At 39.4% G+C, this 19,975-nt stretch overlaps 1 protein-coding gene across 1 annotated transcript in view; it reads right to left on the bottom strand.

Moving 5' to 3' along the window:
• Window positions 1-2,346: 2,346 nt before the first annotated feature.
• Window positions 2,347-19,975, bottom strand: part of PLCH1 (phospholipase C eta 1) — a 104,944-nt gene continuing 87,315 nt past the window's right edge. The window contains exons 15-23 of the mRNA XM_064590611.1: window positions 17,481-17,660; window positions 17,282-17,389; window positions 16,160-16,284; window positions 12,923-13,007; window positions 10,491-10,637; window positions 10,180-10,259; window positions 8,607-8,666; window positions 7,828-8,182; window positions 2,347-5,454 (exon numbers count right to left, since the gene is read on the bottom strand). Of these exons, the coding sequence (XP_064446681.1) occupies window positions 3,371-5,454; window positions 7,828-8,182; window positions 8,607-8,666; window positions 10,180-10,259; window positions 10,491-10,637; window positions 12,923-13,007; window positions 16,160-16,284; window positions 17,282-17,389; window positions 17,481-17,660 (3,224 nt within the window). The 3' untranslated portion in view covers window positions 2,347-3,370. The remainder of the gene's footprint in view (window positions 5,455-7,827; window positions 8,183-8,606; window positions 8,667-10,179; window positions 10,260-10,490; window positions 10,638-12,922; window positions 13,008-16,159; window positions 16,285-17,281; window positions 17,390-17,480; window positions 17,661-19,975) is intronic.

Below are 19,975 nucleotides of genomic sequence, written 5' to 3'. Positions count from 1 at the left end.
AAGTGTTTGGACATTTGGAACAGAACCAATATATTACGTCTCAGCATCTCTATCAGCTTGTGGCTCCCTAGAGACAAATCCCTATTGCTGGAATGCTAGCACCCAGATGAAGGCCTAGCCCAGAGTAGGTGTCACTAAATGTTTATTAAAGGCTTCAAGAAAAGCAATGGTGGGTAGGAGAAAGAGGACCAATGTAGGAGTTGGATTAATCTTGCTTGGCTATTTCCTAGCCAAGGCATGACCTTGGGCAAATCACATGTTCACTGAGATTCATTTTCAGAATCTATAAAATGGAGATAACCTCATGTCTTTGTGAAACTCCTGTAAGGACCAAATGAGATGTGCCACCTATAAGTATTTTTAAGTTGCATAATACTTTCCCAAAAAATCAGCTACTCTTACTCATGGTAAATGACCAAATAGATACTACAATAAAAGGGAGAGAAAAAGAAGGAAGGGCTGGACGGAAACAAGGAGATAAGAAAATTAAAGGAAAACAAAGATAAACTCAGCCATCCCCATTCAAATGACTTGGAACAAGATTCTGTACCTCTTCCTCCTCCCATGCACACAACGGATATTAGATACATGGTTTCTTTCACATTTTCCTCAAGCTCTCTTATTCACCAATTTATCAAATACTTACCCAATGCAAATAGGTACAGGCCTGGAGCTAGGAAAAAGGCACAAGGTACAACCCCTGTCCTCAGAGAAGTCTAAGTCTAGTGGAAGAGACAGACATGTGAACAGATTGATACATTGAATGGAATCGAAGCCCCCCTCCCCCTGGCAAATTTGGGTAATTCCTAATGGGTTGGGTATAACTAGGGAAAAGGAGATGACAATCAGAAAAGGCTCTCTAGAATAAAGGATCCTCCAGGATACATCTTGGAAAATGTAGTGAGCAAAGGAGGAAAGGGCATTCTAAGGCAGAGGAGACCAAAACAGACAAGGGCACCAAATCAAAGAAGACCTTATATGCAAGGCTATGGAACCTTATTTCATACATCACGGGGATCCACTAAAGGGTTTTAAGGTGGTTTAATATAAATATTAAGAAGCTTTACTTCCACCCTCTGTGGATATTGCTACTGTTGCAAGCAACTCTCCCAGCCACCTGTGGCTGCTCAGCCTTGGAATAGTCTATCTAGCCTCTAAGAAAGGAGTCAAGTGGGAAACTTTGACACTTCACAGGGCTTGCTCTAGTCAGACTTTGCAGAGATTCAGGCTCCCTGCTAGGTCTCAAAAGAAAAATTAGAAAACCTGTTAATATATGCTTGAGCTCTCACTTGCTGTGTGATTTCCTTGGGACTGACGAGTCCCTGATCCGTCCTCCAAACAAATGAAACCCTGATCAGGAGTCCAATCCGAACACTGAAAGCTTGTACTAAAATTTAAGCATCACTGCTTCCTCTTCTTTATTAGCAATCTCCAAACAGTAATCACGAAGTCACTCTCTCCTCTTTTCCTAAGTCCTATCAGTAGAAGAATACTTGTATTACACTTGGCACCAATGATTTATGTCACTACTAAATCACTCTGAAATAGGGTTGACATCCAAATGTAAACTCTTGGATTTTTTCTTAAAGAATACTGATCCCACCAAACAAGGCAGCTAAATTCTATCCTTTTGCAAATGAATTTCAACAACTTTACATCATGTCAATCTCTTTAAAAACAAGCCAAGACCTAAGGATAGAACTTTGTGGGTTCTGAACCCCCAAGAAGCCAGAAGTCTCTCAGGTTCAGAAAGGGAATGAAATTGGGTCCCTCTCCCTTTCACCATTACACTCCTGCCCCAACGAGCATCCCAGGGTTTGTCCAAGGTGAGGAAGATCCTCAGCACTGGGGCAAAGTTCAGAGTTGGGGACTGAGGGTAATCAGGGTCTGATTGCTTTCCTCACCACTCTTCCCCATATGACAAGCCTTCACGTGGTCTGATTTGCCAAACACAGCATCTTGGCTGCCCCCATCCCCAGGGCAGGATTTGGGAAGAATTATTTTTAAACTAGCAATATCAACACAAAATGCAAAGAAACTCATTACATTTGATTTCTTTTCAAGTCACCTTACAAATATGGTCTTTAAAGCCTAATGAAAACACTCAGAGACATAAATTGCTGCTTAAAACTATCCCCTGTAGAAACTATCTCTTCTTCTGCAAAGAGATGAAAAGGAAAATAGTTCTGAGTGCTCTGGGTCCCTTACTCAGCAGTCATCGTATGAACTTCAGTTGGAAAAAATATTCACCAAGTGCTTAAAAATCTGCTTTAATTATATTTCCATGAATTCCAAGAAGAACATCATTGCAGTTAATATTACAAAAAAGCAAAGAGGGACATCTGAACATGCAATAAAAAAATGGATTCACAGTGAAAATAATGTATGTTGGTACTAAAATATAGTTACTCGGCTCCATGAAGGGAAAAGGTTTCTTCTAATTATCTATTTACTTGGATTTTATTATGAGAAAATATTTTTTTTTCTTTTTTTTGCTTGACAGCTTTGGGGGGGTTTCTAATCTGTGCTACTCTTACTGTTAATGTCTGACAGAAGTCCCTCATTCGGAAAGCCATGATTTGCAGTCTATAATTTAATCAGAAAATTCAAAAGTACAACAAATAGCTTGGCGACTGTGTTCTTGTTACATACAAAGCCATTAGCAAAAATATGTAACAAAATTTATGTAAAACAAACAATTTTGTCTTTATATACAGAAGTCTGCTTTATCCTCATACCCTCACAGCCTACTCAAAAATGAGAGGGTGTGTGTTGGCGGGGGAGGGGGGCGGGGCCGGCAGCTACCAATCTCCTTTGAACTCATTCTGCACGGGGTAGAGCAATCTTAAAAGGTAGGGTAACTATTTCAATCTTCTTTTAACTGAGTTATAAAAATGCATCTGGGCTTCTCAAGGAAGACGGAAAACTAGGAATGATGATAATGGCTTTAAAATAAAGAATTTATCCCTTTGTCCTTTGCAAAGTTTCTTAATGACCTCAACAATTAGTAAAACTGAGTACATTTGTGACTGTGATCTAAGGACTGAGAGTAGAGAGTGTGGTGGGGAAACAGACGGACATCGTAACCCAAGCTGCGGAGGAGTTTCACAACCAAGGCATGCATGCACATATTTCATACTGAGAGCGTTTACACTTCAGGGGAGAAAGATCATACGCACCAGGGAAACGGCACCCCGATCTATATATACAAACGCAGAAACAGGAAGAACACATGGAGTCAAAGGGAGACCAAAAATACAAGTTTAAAAATACATTTTAAAATCATTTCAAAGCCAAGACCATGTTTACTGAAAACTCTGACAATTCTACAGAACACCTTGTAAACATTGAAAATGCAGCTTTATGCAATTCACAGTCTCAAAAGAAAATAAATTTCTGGTTTATCCTCACTGTTGGGCTCGGTCTGCAAAATGGAATCACCGGAACAAAACGGGTCGCCGTAGCCGGGGCGCAAGGCGGCGCACGCCCCCTCCGGGATGCCGCGGCCTTCCACGCCGCCCCCCTTGCTGCTGCGCAGGTAGCCGGCGATGTACGAGCCCGTGGAGTGCCGGGTGCCCGCAGGCAGGGGCGCCGACGGTTTGTTTCGCAGAACCACTCCGCCCGCGTGGCTGGGGTGGACGCCCTTCTGCTTGTTGGCTTCCTGCTTTTCCCTGGCACGGCTGGCAATGTTGCGCACTCGGCTCTGGCTTCTGGATGACAGCTTTCTGACCAGTGCCCTGGGGAACTGACTGGCATCCTGCTTTGAACAGAGCACCTGACAGCCCTCTTCCTGGTCAAAAGACACAAGCTTCCGCAGCTGCTCGGTCAGGGCGTCTATGGGCTCTAAGGACTTTGTCTTCGCAGTCACGCCCTTCTTGTCCCTAATGCCAGTTGTAACAAAACTCTTACTAATACACTGGTACTTGCTTTCAAAGTTGCAGGCGATGTCCTCTGATGTTAAGTCCCCCAGACTTTTGGATTTGCAAGGGCTGGGCAGCTTCAGAGCAGGCAGAGGAGGATGCGTGGGCTGCTTGGGCGCAGGGGCATGCATGCCTTCATCACTAGACAGGGGCACACAGGTCTGGTTCATTTTTGCGTCTGAATTTGAGCAGTTGTTGTGCATAAAACCAGCGCCCTGGTAGGCTAGACAAGAAATACTTTGATTTTTGACATCTTGAATATTGTTGAATATTTCAGAGACAGAAGGGTGGAGAGTCTCTTTACAGTAGCCATTTCTCAAACCTCTTTGAAAATGTTCCGCCACATCCTGACCATACTGTGGTTTTAAAGGAGAAGCAGGGTGACTTGCATCCTCTCTTCTATATTCATAGGTTGTTAGGGACAGATTTTCTGAGTCCCCATCCATTTCCACGAGACTGCTCTCGGCAGAATTTAAACAGACAGTGGTTTCAGCCATTACATCCTCCAGTGCCAAGTCGGTGGAAGTGATAGGGCTGTGGTTCTTCAGCATTTCCCATTCTTTGCCATTGGTGGGACTTTTTGGTAACCAGCAGTGAGAAGTATTAGAGGACCCAGGCAGGTGGTTTTCCACAACCCCTGTCTTGGCCTTACCAGGAAGGCTGTCATCTGGTTTGGCTCTAGGGACAGGAGTGCAGGTAGTTTCACAGACTGCATGTGTTGAGTGTTTGGAGGTCTCAGGACTTGAGAATGCAATCAGGGCAGGAGATGAGCACAGGAAGGATGACTTGGGTTTTCCTGTGGAAAAGTCATACTTGAAGGGAATCTTTCGGTCCAAGGTGGGCAAGGGGGGATGACTTGACGTGACACTGGTGCTATGGAGCTGAGAAACAACTGTGAGGTTGGCCTGATCACGGGGCTCCTCAAACTGGCCAATCAGTGCTGAGATGGAACTGCCCGGCTCATTCTCATTGGTTAACGTGACATTGTCAATAAGATGGGAAATGTCACTCTCCTGCAGAATGGCAGTAGAATGTGAGGCAGGTATGTCAGAACAGAGCGTAGAGACATCTGACAAAGAAAAGGATGTTGCAGCTCGGCCCTTAACCCAATTCCCTTCCAAGTTCTTAATCTCCAGATTGCTCTGAGAAAAAATGCTTCCTGACAGCGTGCTTTTTTCTTCCACAAAGCCCCCAGCATTCCCATTTGCCTTGGTTTTCACACCGCGTGGACCCTGTGTTAGGGTAACTGTAGGATCAGGAGCCAAATGCTGCCTTGGGGAGAGGGATTTGCTGGGGCACTCCTGTTCCTGGCCATCACTTGATACATTTGATTTGGTTCTCCCACCCTTAAGACCTGGCACTCCCAACTGTTCTCCTGGGATTGGTGTGTTGGCAACAGAAATGGTGGAGTTCCCTTGGCCAATCTCTTTGTGGAGGAGGGCGCTAGAGGAAGAGGATAACTTTTTGTTGAAATTTGGAAAATGCTGGTCTTTTATACTTGCCTTCCCTTTTCTTCTTCCATCCTTATCTTCTGCTGAATGAAACAAACAACATTTTAGGTAACATGTATCACTTTTTGTAGGCCCTACAAACACTCATGTTTGTCTTCAGACAGACAAATGGAGAATGTAAGTCTGTTACATCGTGACAGGATATAGTTATGGATTGCAGAGGTTTGCAACAAAGTGTCTGTGTGATGAATAAATGGTAAAATATATTTATAGGAATTTCACTGAAGCTTCCCTTTGAGTATCTATTACATCAGCTAAGGATGTAATATTCATTGTCAAAAAAAAAATGTCAATGAGTTACCATACTTTTACAGTGAGGATTACCTTAAGTTGTTTCCTATTCAGATTTGTACTACACAGAAGCATGGCAATAAAAATAGAACAAGACAGTTCTGTTAAACAAAGTATTGTGGTACCTGTAAGCAAGATACTACAAGCTTTCAAAGTTACACATGGATTAGTAAAAATCGCAAACCATATTATTAAAAAAAAAAAAAAACACTTTGGCAAAAGAACTAATTTAATCAGTTTCTAAAGCAGATTGGAAGGTGCAACAAATGTATTAAAATACCAGTATCTATTGACTTCGAGATGTAAAAATAAAGATGCGGTCACCAATTCTATGCCGTTGTTAATATCTAATTTTTTTCTTAATCATATTTTTGTTTTTAATACACGAATTTCATATTGCATTCTCCCCTAAAAGAGGCAGTAAGTTACCAGGCACAGTATGGAAATCTATAAAAACACACAATTCACAGGAATTTGGGGTACCCCATTATGCTTAGGATAATGCTAAGACAATATCAAATGTTCAATTATTTTTGCTCTAATTATTTTAATTGTTTTTTTTTTTAATGTTTTCAGTCAGGATACATAAGAAAGAAGAATTTATTTAACTTATTAAATATCTTCCTAACTAAAGAAAAATTCATCATAAAAAGTTTGATAAATCCAAAAATTATAAAGAAAAATATTAAATATCTTATGATGTTACCACTCAGAGATAGCTACTTTAAGCTCTTTTAGAGGGACAGAATTATATATGGAATTTTGTATTCTGTATTTTCTCCACTTATTTTTTTTCCTATGCTATAACTTGAATCATTGCATGGCTTTGTTTGTTATATATTTACCACAAGTCTCATATAATATAAATGAGAATGACAAACTTATAAAGTTGTTAAAGGGAGGAAATATGCATCAACTCAATAGTGCTTTCTGGATTAAGCAGTATTTCTTTCTATTGAGTAGAACTTTATTCTCTCCCAAAATGGGATTTTGAAATAAACTTAAAAGCACATATTTCATCTCTTCTCTGACACTGCTCTTAGCAAGTGTTCAAACTTTTAAACTTCCTTTTTCTCTTCAAATAAGCCATTCAAAAATTCATTTGTTTCCCTAGAATATCTTATAATAAAAATCAATATAAGCAAAATGGAGCTTGTGAGAAAATAGAACATTGAAATTTAGACTGTATGATAAAAGGAGAATTTTCCTAAAGTAAGCAGGTATCACATTATATTTGTCTGAGATGATCCTGATTTAATTAAAACACTTGTTGTGAAGACATCAAATGGACAGAGTTTTGGTACTTCCATTACCAAAGGCAGGGGCAAGAGTCACTAACACAACTCAGGAGCTCTCTGGTACCTTGCAAAGCAGGCATTATTCTTTATCAAGTTCTTGGTATGAGTGAAGCATTATGCTCAGATTAGGGGAAAAGACAAGTAAGGCTTGATCTGTATGCTGAGGAGACTGTAACTGGACAGGCGCCGAGGACATGCTTCCTTCCCTGTCAACATGCAGGGATCGGGGAAATGGGGCCATAGGAAAACATCGCCTGAGCTACCTCTTGAGGAAGCAAAGATTTCTCAAGTGAAGAAGATGGCTTGCTTTTAACATCTGACTTGACTCCTTTCTCCATAAACATTTCTAATCATGGAAATGTGTTATATGTTGGGGAAAGAAATACAACTCTATTCAATTAAAAAAACAAAACAAAAACCAATATAATTCTATTTAACCTCAGAACAATCAGTAAATATTACACCCACTTGGAAAACCAAGATCTCTGCTCCTGTTTTGCCTGTTTCACCTCCCTCGAAGGCACCTCACAGAACCCCGGGCTCCATACCTTCACACCTGATTGTCCCCCTTAGCCCTCACTATCAATTTCAAATGTCGATGTTATTTTAAGGCTTTAGGTGACTAGGAAATAGTCCTTCCCCCTCTCCCTGAAGTTTAAAATCTGGTCTAAAGCTAACATGAAAAATTATTTATTTTTTAGTATATTTTTACTTTGACTATAAAATGTCAACCAGGTCATAATGGTAATCGGGGACCAAAATATGGCTTCGAAGGAGTTATTCTTAGGGAAACTTAAAGCATCTTACCCAGGGAGTGTTCTTTTCCTTCCGCGTCTTTTGCTGTTGCAGATATAGGCAGTGACAAGGCCCCCAGAAGACTTTTGTCAACAGGCAAAGAGACAGGGCGCTCTTGCAAACTCCGCGTGGTCCTCCTCAGGACACCACCTTGATCTCTTGAAGCCTCAGACACAGAATCCTTTATCTCTACCATTTCCTGGAAGCCCATTCTGCTCTTTTTTCTGCCTTTGGCCGGAGCACTGGCTGTGCGTCTCAGAATCCGATCTCCAATCGATCGTTTCCGAACATAATGGGAATTGTTTTCTGATGAACCGTGCCTGGGATTCTTATTGAACAATCCCTTCAGACCTTGGAGCTGTCTGTTCTGAAGACAAAAAAGGAGGAAGCGCGGAGTTAAGCCAATCCCACTGTGTCAACGACTTGCCTTTTAAATGACAGCTCCATGAGAAATGGACGCAAAACAAAATTATACAGCCATTGAAGGCTATTCAAACCAAGAAAACGGCAGCCCACAGCATGTCTGCACAACATCATGCACGCCTTATTGACCTTATTTTGTGAGGAGGCAGCCTCCCCTTTTTGCAACCAAGCTTCCTACCCGGAGATGACAAGGTGATAGGAAGAGTTTCCACACTTAACAGACTGCTATGAGCTTCAGCCACCTTAAAGCAACAGATGCATGTTTCAAAGTGGGAAGCAAGAAATGGAGTGATATGAGAGAGCATGCCGCCATAACCATTTAAAAAGAAATATGTCAGCAAGAACAAGGCACCATGCTGAGAAACTACCTTTGTAGCTCCTAGAAAGTGCAATATAGTATAACTGGGGTTCAGTATTAAAGGGCTCCACTGCAAGGGAAGAAAACAAAACACAACAGAACACAATTTGGGCTCATTCAAGAAAGTGGCACAAGTAACAACAAAAGACAAGAATGCATATGCTTCTATAAACCCTTTCTTCCACCTTCGGTGATTTCTAGTCACAGGTTCATTCGTTACTCAACTCATCACCGCCACATTGCAGTTTATGCATCCCAACCCAAATACACCTTGAAAGTAAAATATAATGTGACTTAGATGTAGAAATCTATTTAGGAGAACGGAAATCCTATGGAACACTTTCATTTTCGTATTTTAATTCCTTTCTGGCTCAAGGTTTAAATAAATTCTGAATGTTATTGTTTCCTTCAAGCAGGATAAATGCTAGAGATACTACTTAGTTAACCTGGGATCCCTAGAAGTTCAAGAATCATTTTCAGTCATTGACATTTGTGTGCATTTAATGCCAGAGAAAGCATCACAACAAGCAGCACAGGCAGAAACCGAGGACTAAACACTCAAAGTCATAGAATAAAACTTCATTACTCTTAGAAATTAGAATCCTTAGTGCTCCTCCCATACCGACTGCTCTAAGGAGAAACATTATACCCCCTAATTCAGCATGCACTGGTCCACTCCCTAGAAATTGGCTTGTAGTGACAATAATATTAATATTAGCCAACATTTTTGAGCATTTCCTATATGCCAGGCAGGTGGCTTTCTAAGGATAATGTAGTTTTTTATGAGATGGGTAATATTTTTACCCTACCTTTACAGATGAGGAAGCTAAGGCACAGAGAATGTCTATAACTCTATAGGAGAAACCCCGAGCAATGCAGACTTTTCTAATATAGAGCACTGGACATTCCTAGGTGCTAGCCAAGACTCTTACAGTCCCTCCAAATCACACCTGGTCCCAGAAATTCATTCCAGGGGCCAAGTCCCCAATTACGTGGCATGACTAAAGGACAGCCTATTGATTTGTAAACCTCAAATGAGTTGTGTAATGAAGAGAGTCGCATCAGGAGAAAACTAGAATACATTTTTGTAGTCTATTACTTAAAAGAAAATCCTTATAACGCCCTTAAAAGTCCTGTGGGTGGCCTTAGATGCATTTGTGGAGTTCTAGGTTTTCAGCTAAATACAATGGCACCAAATGAATGAATCACTAGCTGGAATCACAGTCCGGTTAGTACTGGTAATCTGTCAGACATCTGAGACGCCCCATTTCCTGCTGCAGCCGGCTAGGTCTTCTTAAAATAAAATTCAATGTTTAAGTATATATTTACTCTTGTAGTGAAACAAAGGACCATCTGAGAGATTAGCATTTTCCACACCCCAAAACAAGGGAAGGAGCACATATGGACCAGGACAGGACCTGACAGGCTTAGCACATGGGGCTCGCTGGGCTTCTCCCTAGTTTTCTGCTAAAGAACAACTTTGTCAAGATGTATGTGCCTTTTAAGCGATTAGTCAAAAAAATAACTTTGATAAGGACCATATTATTGTCACATGTGGCTTTAAGCCCTACAATCTTTCTCACCTTTCCATAGATTTCATTGATTGTTATGTGGACAAATATAGATGCTTCTGTCAGTCCTTCCAAATAGACATGCCGGTAGCCTGAGAAAATCAGAGAAAATAGTTTCCTTTAACTTGGACTTACATTTGGCTTTCCCATGGGTGCAACTAAATGAAGTATTTGACTTTACTATAATTCTTTACATTTCACAAAACATGTTAACACTCATATAACACATATTTTACATATCATATAAATCACATATCATATATTAAACCTTCCAAAGAAAACTGAATGGTCAGCCTAGAGAGGAAAGGCCAGCCCCTACCTACCAGGCACTAAGCTGCTGAAGGTCACGGTTCTTTGTCCAACAAAGTCTCGTCCAATTGGATCATGATCCCACACCAGGAACCGAACCAAAGCTATGTCTGGCATGTGTACTGTAAATGTCAGGGTTTCTTCCCACACAGGGTTAAATCCTCAGAGAAATAGGAAGAGAAAAATCAGAAAAGCAAAGGGCTTGACTAAAAATGAATTGGCAGCAACATCTGCAAAGCAGACTGAAAATTGCTTGCAGTGGTTATTAAACTCGTGAAGATGACCAAGCCACTCCAGGATACCTTACTGAAATAAAGTCTTCAAATTCGCCCCATTGCTAGAAAATAATTGGTAGGAAGATTGCCTGTAAATGATTACATCAATTCTAACAATCTTTGATGCCCAAATTGCATTGTAGGGGAAGTTCCTTTAGGCAATTTCAGAATGCTTCAATAAGCTCAAAAAATATCTTTAATAGTGATCTAAGAATAATGTTTTAGCAAAAAAAAAAAAAAGTAAGAAAGAGAGAAAGAGAGTTCCCACCTTGCCAGAAAAATAAAGAATCCTGCTTCTCACCCACAAAAGATTCTACTGCCATGAATATTTTATAAGGTGCTATGTAGGTTTCAATGCTGCTACTGTACATATAGCATCTTATTTAATTCTTATAGCAATCCTCTAAGGATGGCAAGGCAAGGTTTTTGTGGTTTATTTTCTAATTAAGAAAAAAATACATTATGATTAGCTTTCAAAACTATATAATTTTTTAAAAAATTACAAAAGTAGCAAATGCTTTTTTTAAAGTAAGAAATGCAGGTATTTATAAGTCATTTTGTAGTTGAGAAAATTGATAGGCAGAGAAAATAATGCACCTAAGGTCACACAGCTAGTTACAGAGCCAAATTAGACTGTGCACTATTGTTTTCTAGTGCCTTCCCATGAAGCAAGACCTTAATACATGGAAGATATATTTTCATAGCTATTGAAAATAAATAGAAAGATATGTAATTCAACTCATATTCTGAAAGGTAAAAATACATTTATTTCTTGATAAAATTTTCTTGGATAAAGTAATTATATAAACTGATAAAAATTCAAGTACTCTCTAAGTTTGTTTTTCTCTTCTAAAAATGAAAATAAATTTTATTAAATACATGTATTCAGGAGGCATCAGCTACTTAATCTTACTTTAAAATGCCTCAGCTAAGGAAATAATTATGGACTGAAATCACTGAAATGTCCCTTCTAAACAAGAGAAGAGATTGTGTTTTTGTTACCTTAGTAATGACTTCTCAATTACTTCTGAGACAAAAAACAAACAAACAAACAACAAAAACAAAAACAAAACAATGCCCATTGGTGGGAAAATGCAATATAGGAAGTCTGCTTCCTTTAAGCATGTTATTTCCTAAAGTAATAGGTTTATGCTACTCTTGAATCCCCAAAATCCTTTCCTTAAGTTAGCACTTAGAAAAACTCCTCTTAATGGGGCGCCTGGGTGGCTCAGTTGGTTGAGTGTCTGACTCTTGATTTTGGCTCAGGTCGTGATCTTGGGGTGGCGGAACTGAGCCCTGTATCCAGCTCACACTCAGTGCGGAGTCGGCTTGAGATTGTCTCTCCCTCTCTTTCTGCCCCTCCCCCTGCTCATGCTCGCACTCACTCTCTCACTAAAATAATCTTAAAAAAAAAAAAGAATCTGAAACTAGTGATGTACAAAATGTTGGCTAATTGAATTTAAATTAAAAAAAAGAAGAAAAACTCTTCTTAAGGTCTCACTATGAACCTCTAATTTCTTAAATGTTTTGAAGATTGTGGTTTAGATTTAGAGTATTAATGACTAGAGATTGAGAAAAATAGGTATGCCATAATGTTTGTCAAATGTATGAACAAACACCATGAGGCTTAGGTTAAGAAAGCTTTTTTTATATCATGGCCAGAATACAAGAATGCCGCCCAACCACCACATGGACATATTAAGAAGTAAACTTGCCCGAACATGCTACACTTGCCTTTATAGAGTTTTACACGTTCCAGAAAAAAAATGAAAAATAATCAAGACATACAGGCATCATGAATGAGAGCTCTAAAGTAACTTACATCATGAAAATAACAATATAAAAATGTAATGGAGGCATTTTCCTAAGTTTTAACCCAGCCCTTTAAAATATCATTAATTCTCCTCTAATGAGAAAAAAAGTTCTAATGAAAAAAAGTTTTGCTTCAAAAGCAAAGAATTTAAGAGCCTAGATTACAAATCCACCAAAACATACCATGCATCAGTCCCACATTTACTCAGTTTTATGTGTTTAAAAGACTAACATAAACTCAGATGGCAGTTATGAATCTTAGGGATCTGTTTCTCTTCTACGTCGACAAATTTTTCTTTTTCAGTGCAAATTTTATTTCTAGAGCCTCTTGATTAAAAGGAAACAGATTATCATCTTACCATTGTCATCTACAACACGGGTTTGATCTTTACAACAATCTACTGGCAATCCAATAATTTCAACTTCAACAAAAGGATCAATGATCTATGTAAATAAAGAGAGGGTATTATTACAACCAACACATTTCTATATGTGTGTTAATTAATTTGAGAATATTGGCCAAAATGTCCACATTTCAATAGTAACCCATTTTATTAGGTGCTTACTAAGAAAGAGAAACTGTACAACAGATTTAGGTATATGAAACAGAAAAACAAAGATTAAGTTTTAGTTTGCCAATATTTACTGATACTACAGTTTTATCCAATGAATGTACAACTCCATTTCAAGGTATATATCTAACAGAAATGAAAGCTTTTGTCCATGCTCAGAGCAGCTGTATTCATAATAGTCACATACTGGAAACAACCTAAATGTCTATCATGAGTAGGATGGATGAATCTTGGATTATTCATTCAATGACTACCATACAATAATGAAAAAGAAAAAGTTCCGCAACATAGACATAATGTTGAATAATTCATACATAAAAGGGTATATACTAGGGGTACCTGGCTGACTCAGTTGGATGAGCATGCAACTCTTGATCTTGGGGTCATGAGTTGAAGCCCCATGTTGGGTGTAGAGATTACTTAAAAAAATAAAATCTTAAAAAAAAAAGAGCATATACTATAAGAGTCTATCTACATAAAGTTTGAACACAGACAACATTAATCTGTTGCGATAGGGGTTTGTGTTTGATTTGGGGAGTTGGGAATAGATATTTACTGGAAGGGTGAATGGAAGACTTCTGGGGGGTTCTCAGATGCTCTGTGTTGCATAATAATTAATCAAGCTATGCACATCTGATTTGTTCACTTTACTGTATTTAAATCGTGTACTATAATGTAACTTAAAAAGTATCAAAAAATAACAAGATTAAAAAGGAACCCATAGAAAAAATGAATGCTTAGTCTTCCTTCCCACCTCCCCCACATTCCCTCCCCTCCAGGAGAAGGGACCCTGCTTTGTTGGTCATTTGTAAGCTCTCTTTTATCATGCAAGTTCTGAATAACGAGCAATGAAAGACTGAAACCTTAAGAACCCAGAAAGAGCTGATCTAAAAGTGTAAAAGAGAGTTACGAAGTCTGAGAAAACGTTTTAGGAATTTGAAAGTAAGGAGAATATGGAGTTTTGGGGGGAGCTTCAGGGAATAAGAGCTAGAAGTACGTTGGAAAAACATGTTGAGAACATTGGGTGAATACACATATTTTTTGCTTACTAAATAAACCATGAAGTTTACTCATTTTCAATTAATCATTTGATGCTAGAAGTTCTTCCTTTCAGTAGAACCCTGTGGTAAAACTGGACCACTGGGTATCTCAGATTTTGGGGGGCAGCTAATGAGGATGACTTCTGTTCATAAGGAATTCAAGAGGACCACAGGCTTGAAGAGTAACTTCCTCCTTCAAAACTTGGCTCCTGTGTTGCCCGAGGCAAACTATGTACCTATGCTTCAGTTTCCTCATCTGCAAACCTAAGACCCCAGTATCAGCTTCTTCAGACTGTAACCTCCATGAGATGCTGGAAGAACGGAATTGGATGGGGGCAAATATATTTCTTTTTATTCCAATCATGAAGAAGCAATCAGGTAAATTCAAATGGAAGGACATTCTGAAAATAACTGCTTGGACATTTTGTAAAATGTCAATATCATGAAAACAAAATAAGAAAGGTAGAGAACTATTCTAGATTTTAAAAGGACCAAAGAGTAATGACAACTGAAAGCAATGTCTGATCCTTCATTGGATCCTTAATACATAGAGAAAAAAAGAAAAAAGAAGAAGATATAAGGACAATTTGGGGACAACTGGAGAAAACTGAATATAGATTTTATATTAGATATTATATCTATATTAAATGTCATGATTGTATTGTGGTTATAGAGGAGAATGTTCTTATTCTTAGGAAATAAATGCTAAAGTACGTAGGTATTTAGGGGTCAAGATGTCAACAACTTATTCTCAAATGACTCTACAAAGAAATGCAAATATATGTATATATGTGTGTATAATTTTTGAATTTTGTTACATTTGCTTCATCTCTCAGGTATGTGTGTATCCATATATATACACAGACATATACACATCTACACATGAAAGAGAGAGAAAGCAAATATAACAACATTTAGTTATTTTATTGGTGAATCTAGATGCTGGAGCAATGGCATTAATTTTACTATCCTCACAAGTTTTCTGAGGTTCAAAAATTTTCAAAATAAAAAGTCTGAGAGAAAAAACAGGAAGTGAGTCTTCATTTTTGCAGACAGTGAAGAAAAGAAAAAATAAAAGAAGGGGTAAGGTTACGTTTTCTGATACTGTCCAAACAACTGCTCTTGCTACTAAGAGGAGGACAGAATGGAGGCAGGGAGACCAGTCAGCTGCGGGGCTACCTCAGCAGAACTGATGAGAGACAACAGGGGTGTGGATTAGGCTGGAGGCAACAGAGGTGGAACAAACGATCCCACATGAAGCTCCTACTTTCTGAGGAGTAGGACACAGTGCCATCTGTTGAAGATGAAAAGGAAAGTGATGAGAACACCCATTTGAGGAGAGAGAAGGCTGGAAACAGCCCCTGTGGAGAATGGGATCAAAGGCTGACAAAGTGAAGGGGACGGTCGCATAGCATCACGGGTCAGCTAAGATTTGCAACAAAGAGTTTATGGTGGAACCCAACAGCAGGGCTGTGTGGTGTCCCCACTCAACGTTCAAGAACCAAAAATGCTGGTTTAACAAGTAGGAGTGGCAAGGAGCCTTAGGTGATAAACCACTCCTGAGAGGAACGACATGGCATGCCTCCCAAATAGATGGTGTACCACATTCCAGAAGGAACTGTCAATGCTTTGCCAATAAGTCAGTTGATATCTGATGAGCTGAGGTCAGTACTCATTTACAAACACATACAGAGAAAGAGAGAACTCTGAAGATATTTCAGATAAAATGTAAACACAGTGGCTCAGTCATTAAGCGTCTGCCTTCAGCTCAGGTCATGATCCCGGGGTCCTGGGATCGAGCCCCACGTCGGACCCTTGCTCAGTGGGAAGCCTGCTTCTCCCTCTCCCACTCCCCCTGCTTGTGCTCCCTCTCTCGCTGTGCCTCTCTCTGTCAAATAAATAAATAAAATCTTTTAAAAAAATGTAAACACAATAAAATAATCATAATCATGTAATTAACTACTTGGTCATACACATGGCTTACCTCGCCTCGGTCTCCAAACATGGAGTCTGGAGGTTTGGGGAGTTGCTGTCCACTGATCACTTTCAAAATGAGCTGCTTTTTGGGGTTGGCAGGAAGTGGATCACCAGAGAAAGGATTGAAAGTACCTAAGCCAAGTAAAGCAGAGGTTAAAATCTGAGGTTGGTAACATGGGAGAACACACACACACACACACACACACACTCCAACAAATACAGTGTTTCTTGGAGCAAAGAAATGATCACATAACTATCAGTGTGGCTTTTACCTGGAGGCAATGCTAGCTGGCATTTTCTATAGCTGGGGGTTGTTGTGAGAATCCATGCTCCCAAAGGCAAAGGAATGGGTCAATTTAAAGTGTCTGTGGTGCAATTATCCATCATGGCGATGGGGAAGAGAGGCATTTTCTTGGAATGCCAACAGGGTAGAGAAGGGGAGCAGTTATGTCAGATTCAAATAATTTTCTAACTCAAACTATTGTAGGTATATAGAGTGATTATAACAAAGAGAAAGAAGACCTGAAACGAAGTCAACAGCAGAGCAAGAAAACATGCAAAGCCTAAAATCCTGAAGGAACATCTGTCAACACTTCTTTACCTTAATTGCTAAAAATCCAACTTGGAAAATTTTTAAAGAATTTTCAAGAGCAGAACCAAAAACAAGTGTTTTTTGATTTAACACTACATTATCTTTTCCCTGTTGTTAGCACTGTTTTATAATTGGACTACACTGACTAAAAGAGCTTGATAAAATTGTTTCAGGTGGTAATTTAATTTTGCTAGCAGGTTTCAGACTCACTGAAAGACAGGACTCAGACCTTACAAGGCAGTACAATTTATAAGTAATGCCCAGTGAGTATCATGCTGGGGGCACTGGGTCTCAGATGACAATCCATTGCTATTCGTGTCCCTCTTCAGGTGCATAACCTCCCAAGAGAACATTCTAAACGTCATGCTACCCAAATGTTAAATAGTTGTGACAAGAGTTGTAATTTACATGCCAATACCTTCACCTATCTCCTTTTTAAAAAATTATGTTGCAAAACACTGGAGTATCACATTTTCCAGAGAGACCCCTCAGTAAGATGCCTGCAATCAGAGAGATGACTATGAAGTGAACACGCACCTTTGCACATTTGCTGGGGTTTGAGGACGTACCCACAATTGCCATTTGTCTTGAACTTGGCTCGATTTAATTGCATCATTCGCCCCTCAGACTGGTAGTTCAGTGCCACTGCGCAAGTTCAAAGTTTGAGAGAATTAGGCAAGAAAGCAGCATGGAGTCAGGACATACAGAGAACTGCGGCTTCCCGAGGCATACACACCTAGCTGGCAACCCGCATTCCAGTAGGGCAGAGGGTTGAAGTTACTGGAATCAATGCGGTAGGCGGAGGGGTAAATCCTTGTGAGCTGCTTTTGGTTATAAATCATGAACTGCTCCGATTTCTGCTGAACCACCTGATGTGCTCTTGTTTCACTAAATGATAACACGTTTCCTGTGGTTCCTGGCAGTTTTTAATAAAGAAAAAAAAAACGTGAGAACCTCAGTCAAAAACCACCACTCACAAAAGACTTTTTAAGACATCAGATTATATCCATAATAAAATGCAGAGCAAAAGAGTGAATTCAACCAGAGGAGGAGTAGCTTCTGACCAAGAAAGATCCAGAAAATCCCATTCTTGGGACTCTTTTACCATTTTGAGGTCAAATCTGCGCTGCTCATCTTGCAAGGATAACTGCATATTTCTGAGTCCCATGTTCTCCCAGGAATTCAATCATCTCGCTAATTCATTTCTATCTGGCTAGTATGAAGAGGGCTGGCAGAAAAATTATTTTTTAGGGGCATGATTCCAACAGAATATCTTTGCCAAAGATATAGACAGTCATGGATAAATAGAACTATGTAACTTATTACTATGTGACTTATTCCTGACAACAGGAAGACATTCATTGAAGGCATTCATCTAAAAATCACACATTGTGAAGCACATATTAACTGATAACGTTCAGGGTCCAAGAAAATAAAAGACCAATTCCAAAGGAGAAAAACTGAATTTTACTGTTAATTTGAATAGAATTATGAAACCAGACAAAAGTTTTTGGGCAAAAGGAATAATAATAGAGAAAGATTTTAAAAGAGCATTATACAAAAATAAAATCTCAGAAACAAGAACAATCATCCACCATCCATATAAACCATGGACAAAATAAAGGGAGGTAAAAGAATAGGAAGCCTATATTAAAGTTTCTGCTTGGACTATCATCAGGCGGTGTCAATCCAGGGCCAAGGAAGCACCAAATCTGAGGGTCATGATGGAGTTAACCTCCAAGCATTCAATACCCCACACTTTTCTCCCAAACCCATTTCTATAATGCCCATACCACTCCTACCCCTTCACCAAACACCCTCACCCCACCCCCAAAATGACCACTCATATGTCTTCTGGACCTGCTGGAAGAAGCTGGCCCAAATAAAGACCCAAACTTGCCCAGAGCCTCATTCCCATTCCAGTCTTTACTCTGATGAGCGGAGTGTGTCTGAACTCAGACGGAAGGACACGGCTCATGAAGCCAAGGAGTTGAACTATGTAGACTTGCTGGGCCAACTGGACCTCAATTATATCCACCCTGTGCATGTTAAATTGGAGCATACAGTCTCCCAGGGCCCCGGTTGTCCTCAGGACTGCATAACCTTAGACATTAGATGCCAGCCAAATGACCAACAATTACACTCTAGAGATACAACTTGGCATGGTCATAAGTACAAGATGGAGGCAAAGAAATTACAGTTTTCAATCTGATGATTTCCCTCATATACACTCTTTCCTTATCGCGTATCACGTATATTTTATTGACATGCTTATTAACACAGTTTACGTTTGTCAAGGAGACTAAAAACAATCTTACTTGCAGATTTTGATGAAGAAAACACAGTCTTTTTGACAAGCCACAGTTGGGTGCAGTAACATTATAATCAGTGCCACTGTTTTCTCTGTCTCTCCACATAAACATGTACACCACATTATCAGTAAGATGACCTTGCTAGTTAGGCATAGTATCAGTTAGCATATGAATAGATCTGAGTTGCTTTGCTTTGGGATAAGACACGCATTCGTTATTTATTGCTCATTTTGTGGCTATACACACACACACACACACACACGTGCGAGTGACAAAAACTCCTTAAGTTCAAGAGCTAAAGAGTACTCAATATTATTTTCTATTAAGCTGATAGAATTATGGGTTTCTTAAGATATTTAGTAGAAATTATATTCCTTGGGGCACCTGAGTGGCTCTGTTGGTTAAGCATCCAACTCTTGGTTTTGGCTCAGGTCATGATCTCAGGGTCCTGGGATCAAGCCCTGCGGCGGGCTCTGCGCTCAGGGGGAAGTCTGCTTGAGATTCTCTCTCTCTGCCCCTCCCCCCGGCTCGTGTTCTCATTTTCTCTCTCTCTCTCTCTCTCAAATAAATAAGTAAATCTTTTTAAAAAATTATATTCCTCTAAACCAAATACACCTTTCACTCCATTAAACCACTCACTGAGTTTATTTTCTAGCTATAGGTAGTTATTATAAGGACAGTTTCTCATGTTCTTGCAAGTGAAATTAATTTTTTTTAATTGTCTCCATTTGAGGAAGGAATCAACACCAAAGGTAAGACAGAAAAAGATACACTTGTGGAAAGGGAAAAACAAAAAAGAAAGATCTGAGGAGAGAATCCTGGAGATTTGTTACAGACATAAGACTCCATACAATGTTTTTCTTCACTAAGATTTGTTGGGAAAATGAGAGATTTTTAATTTACATTTTACTTCCACTAA

The sequence above is a fragment of the Mirounga angustirostris genome, unplaced genomic scaffold, assembly GCF_029215605.1.
Source record: "Mirounga angustirostris isolate CCGP_5_RB_7025 unplaced genomic scaffold, mMirAng1.0.hap1 SCAF_1, whole genome shotgun sequence".
In the NCBI taxonomy this organism is placed as follows: domain Eukaryota; kingdom Metazoa; phylum Chordata; class Mammalia; order Carnivora; family Phocidae; genus Mirounga; species Mirounga angustirostris.
Note: the sequence above shows the minus strand (reverse complement) of the source record. Positions and strands in the feature narration are given on the sequence as shown.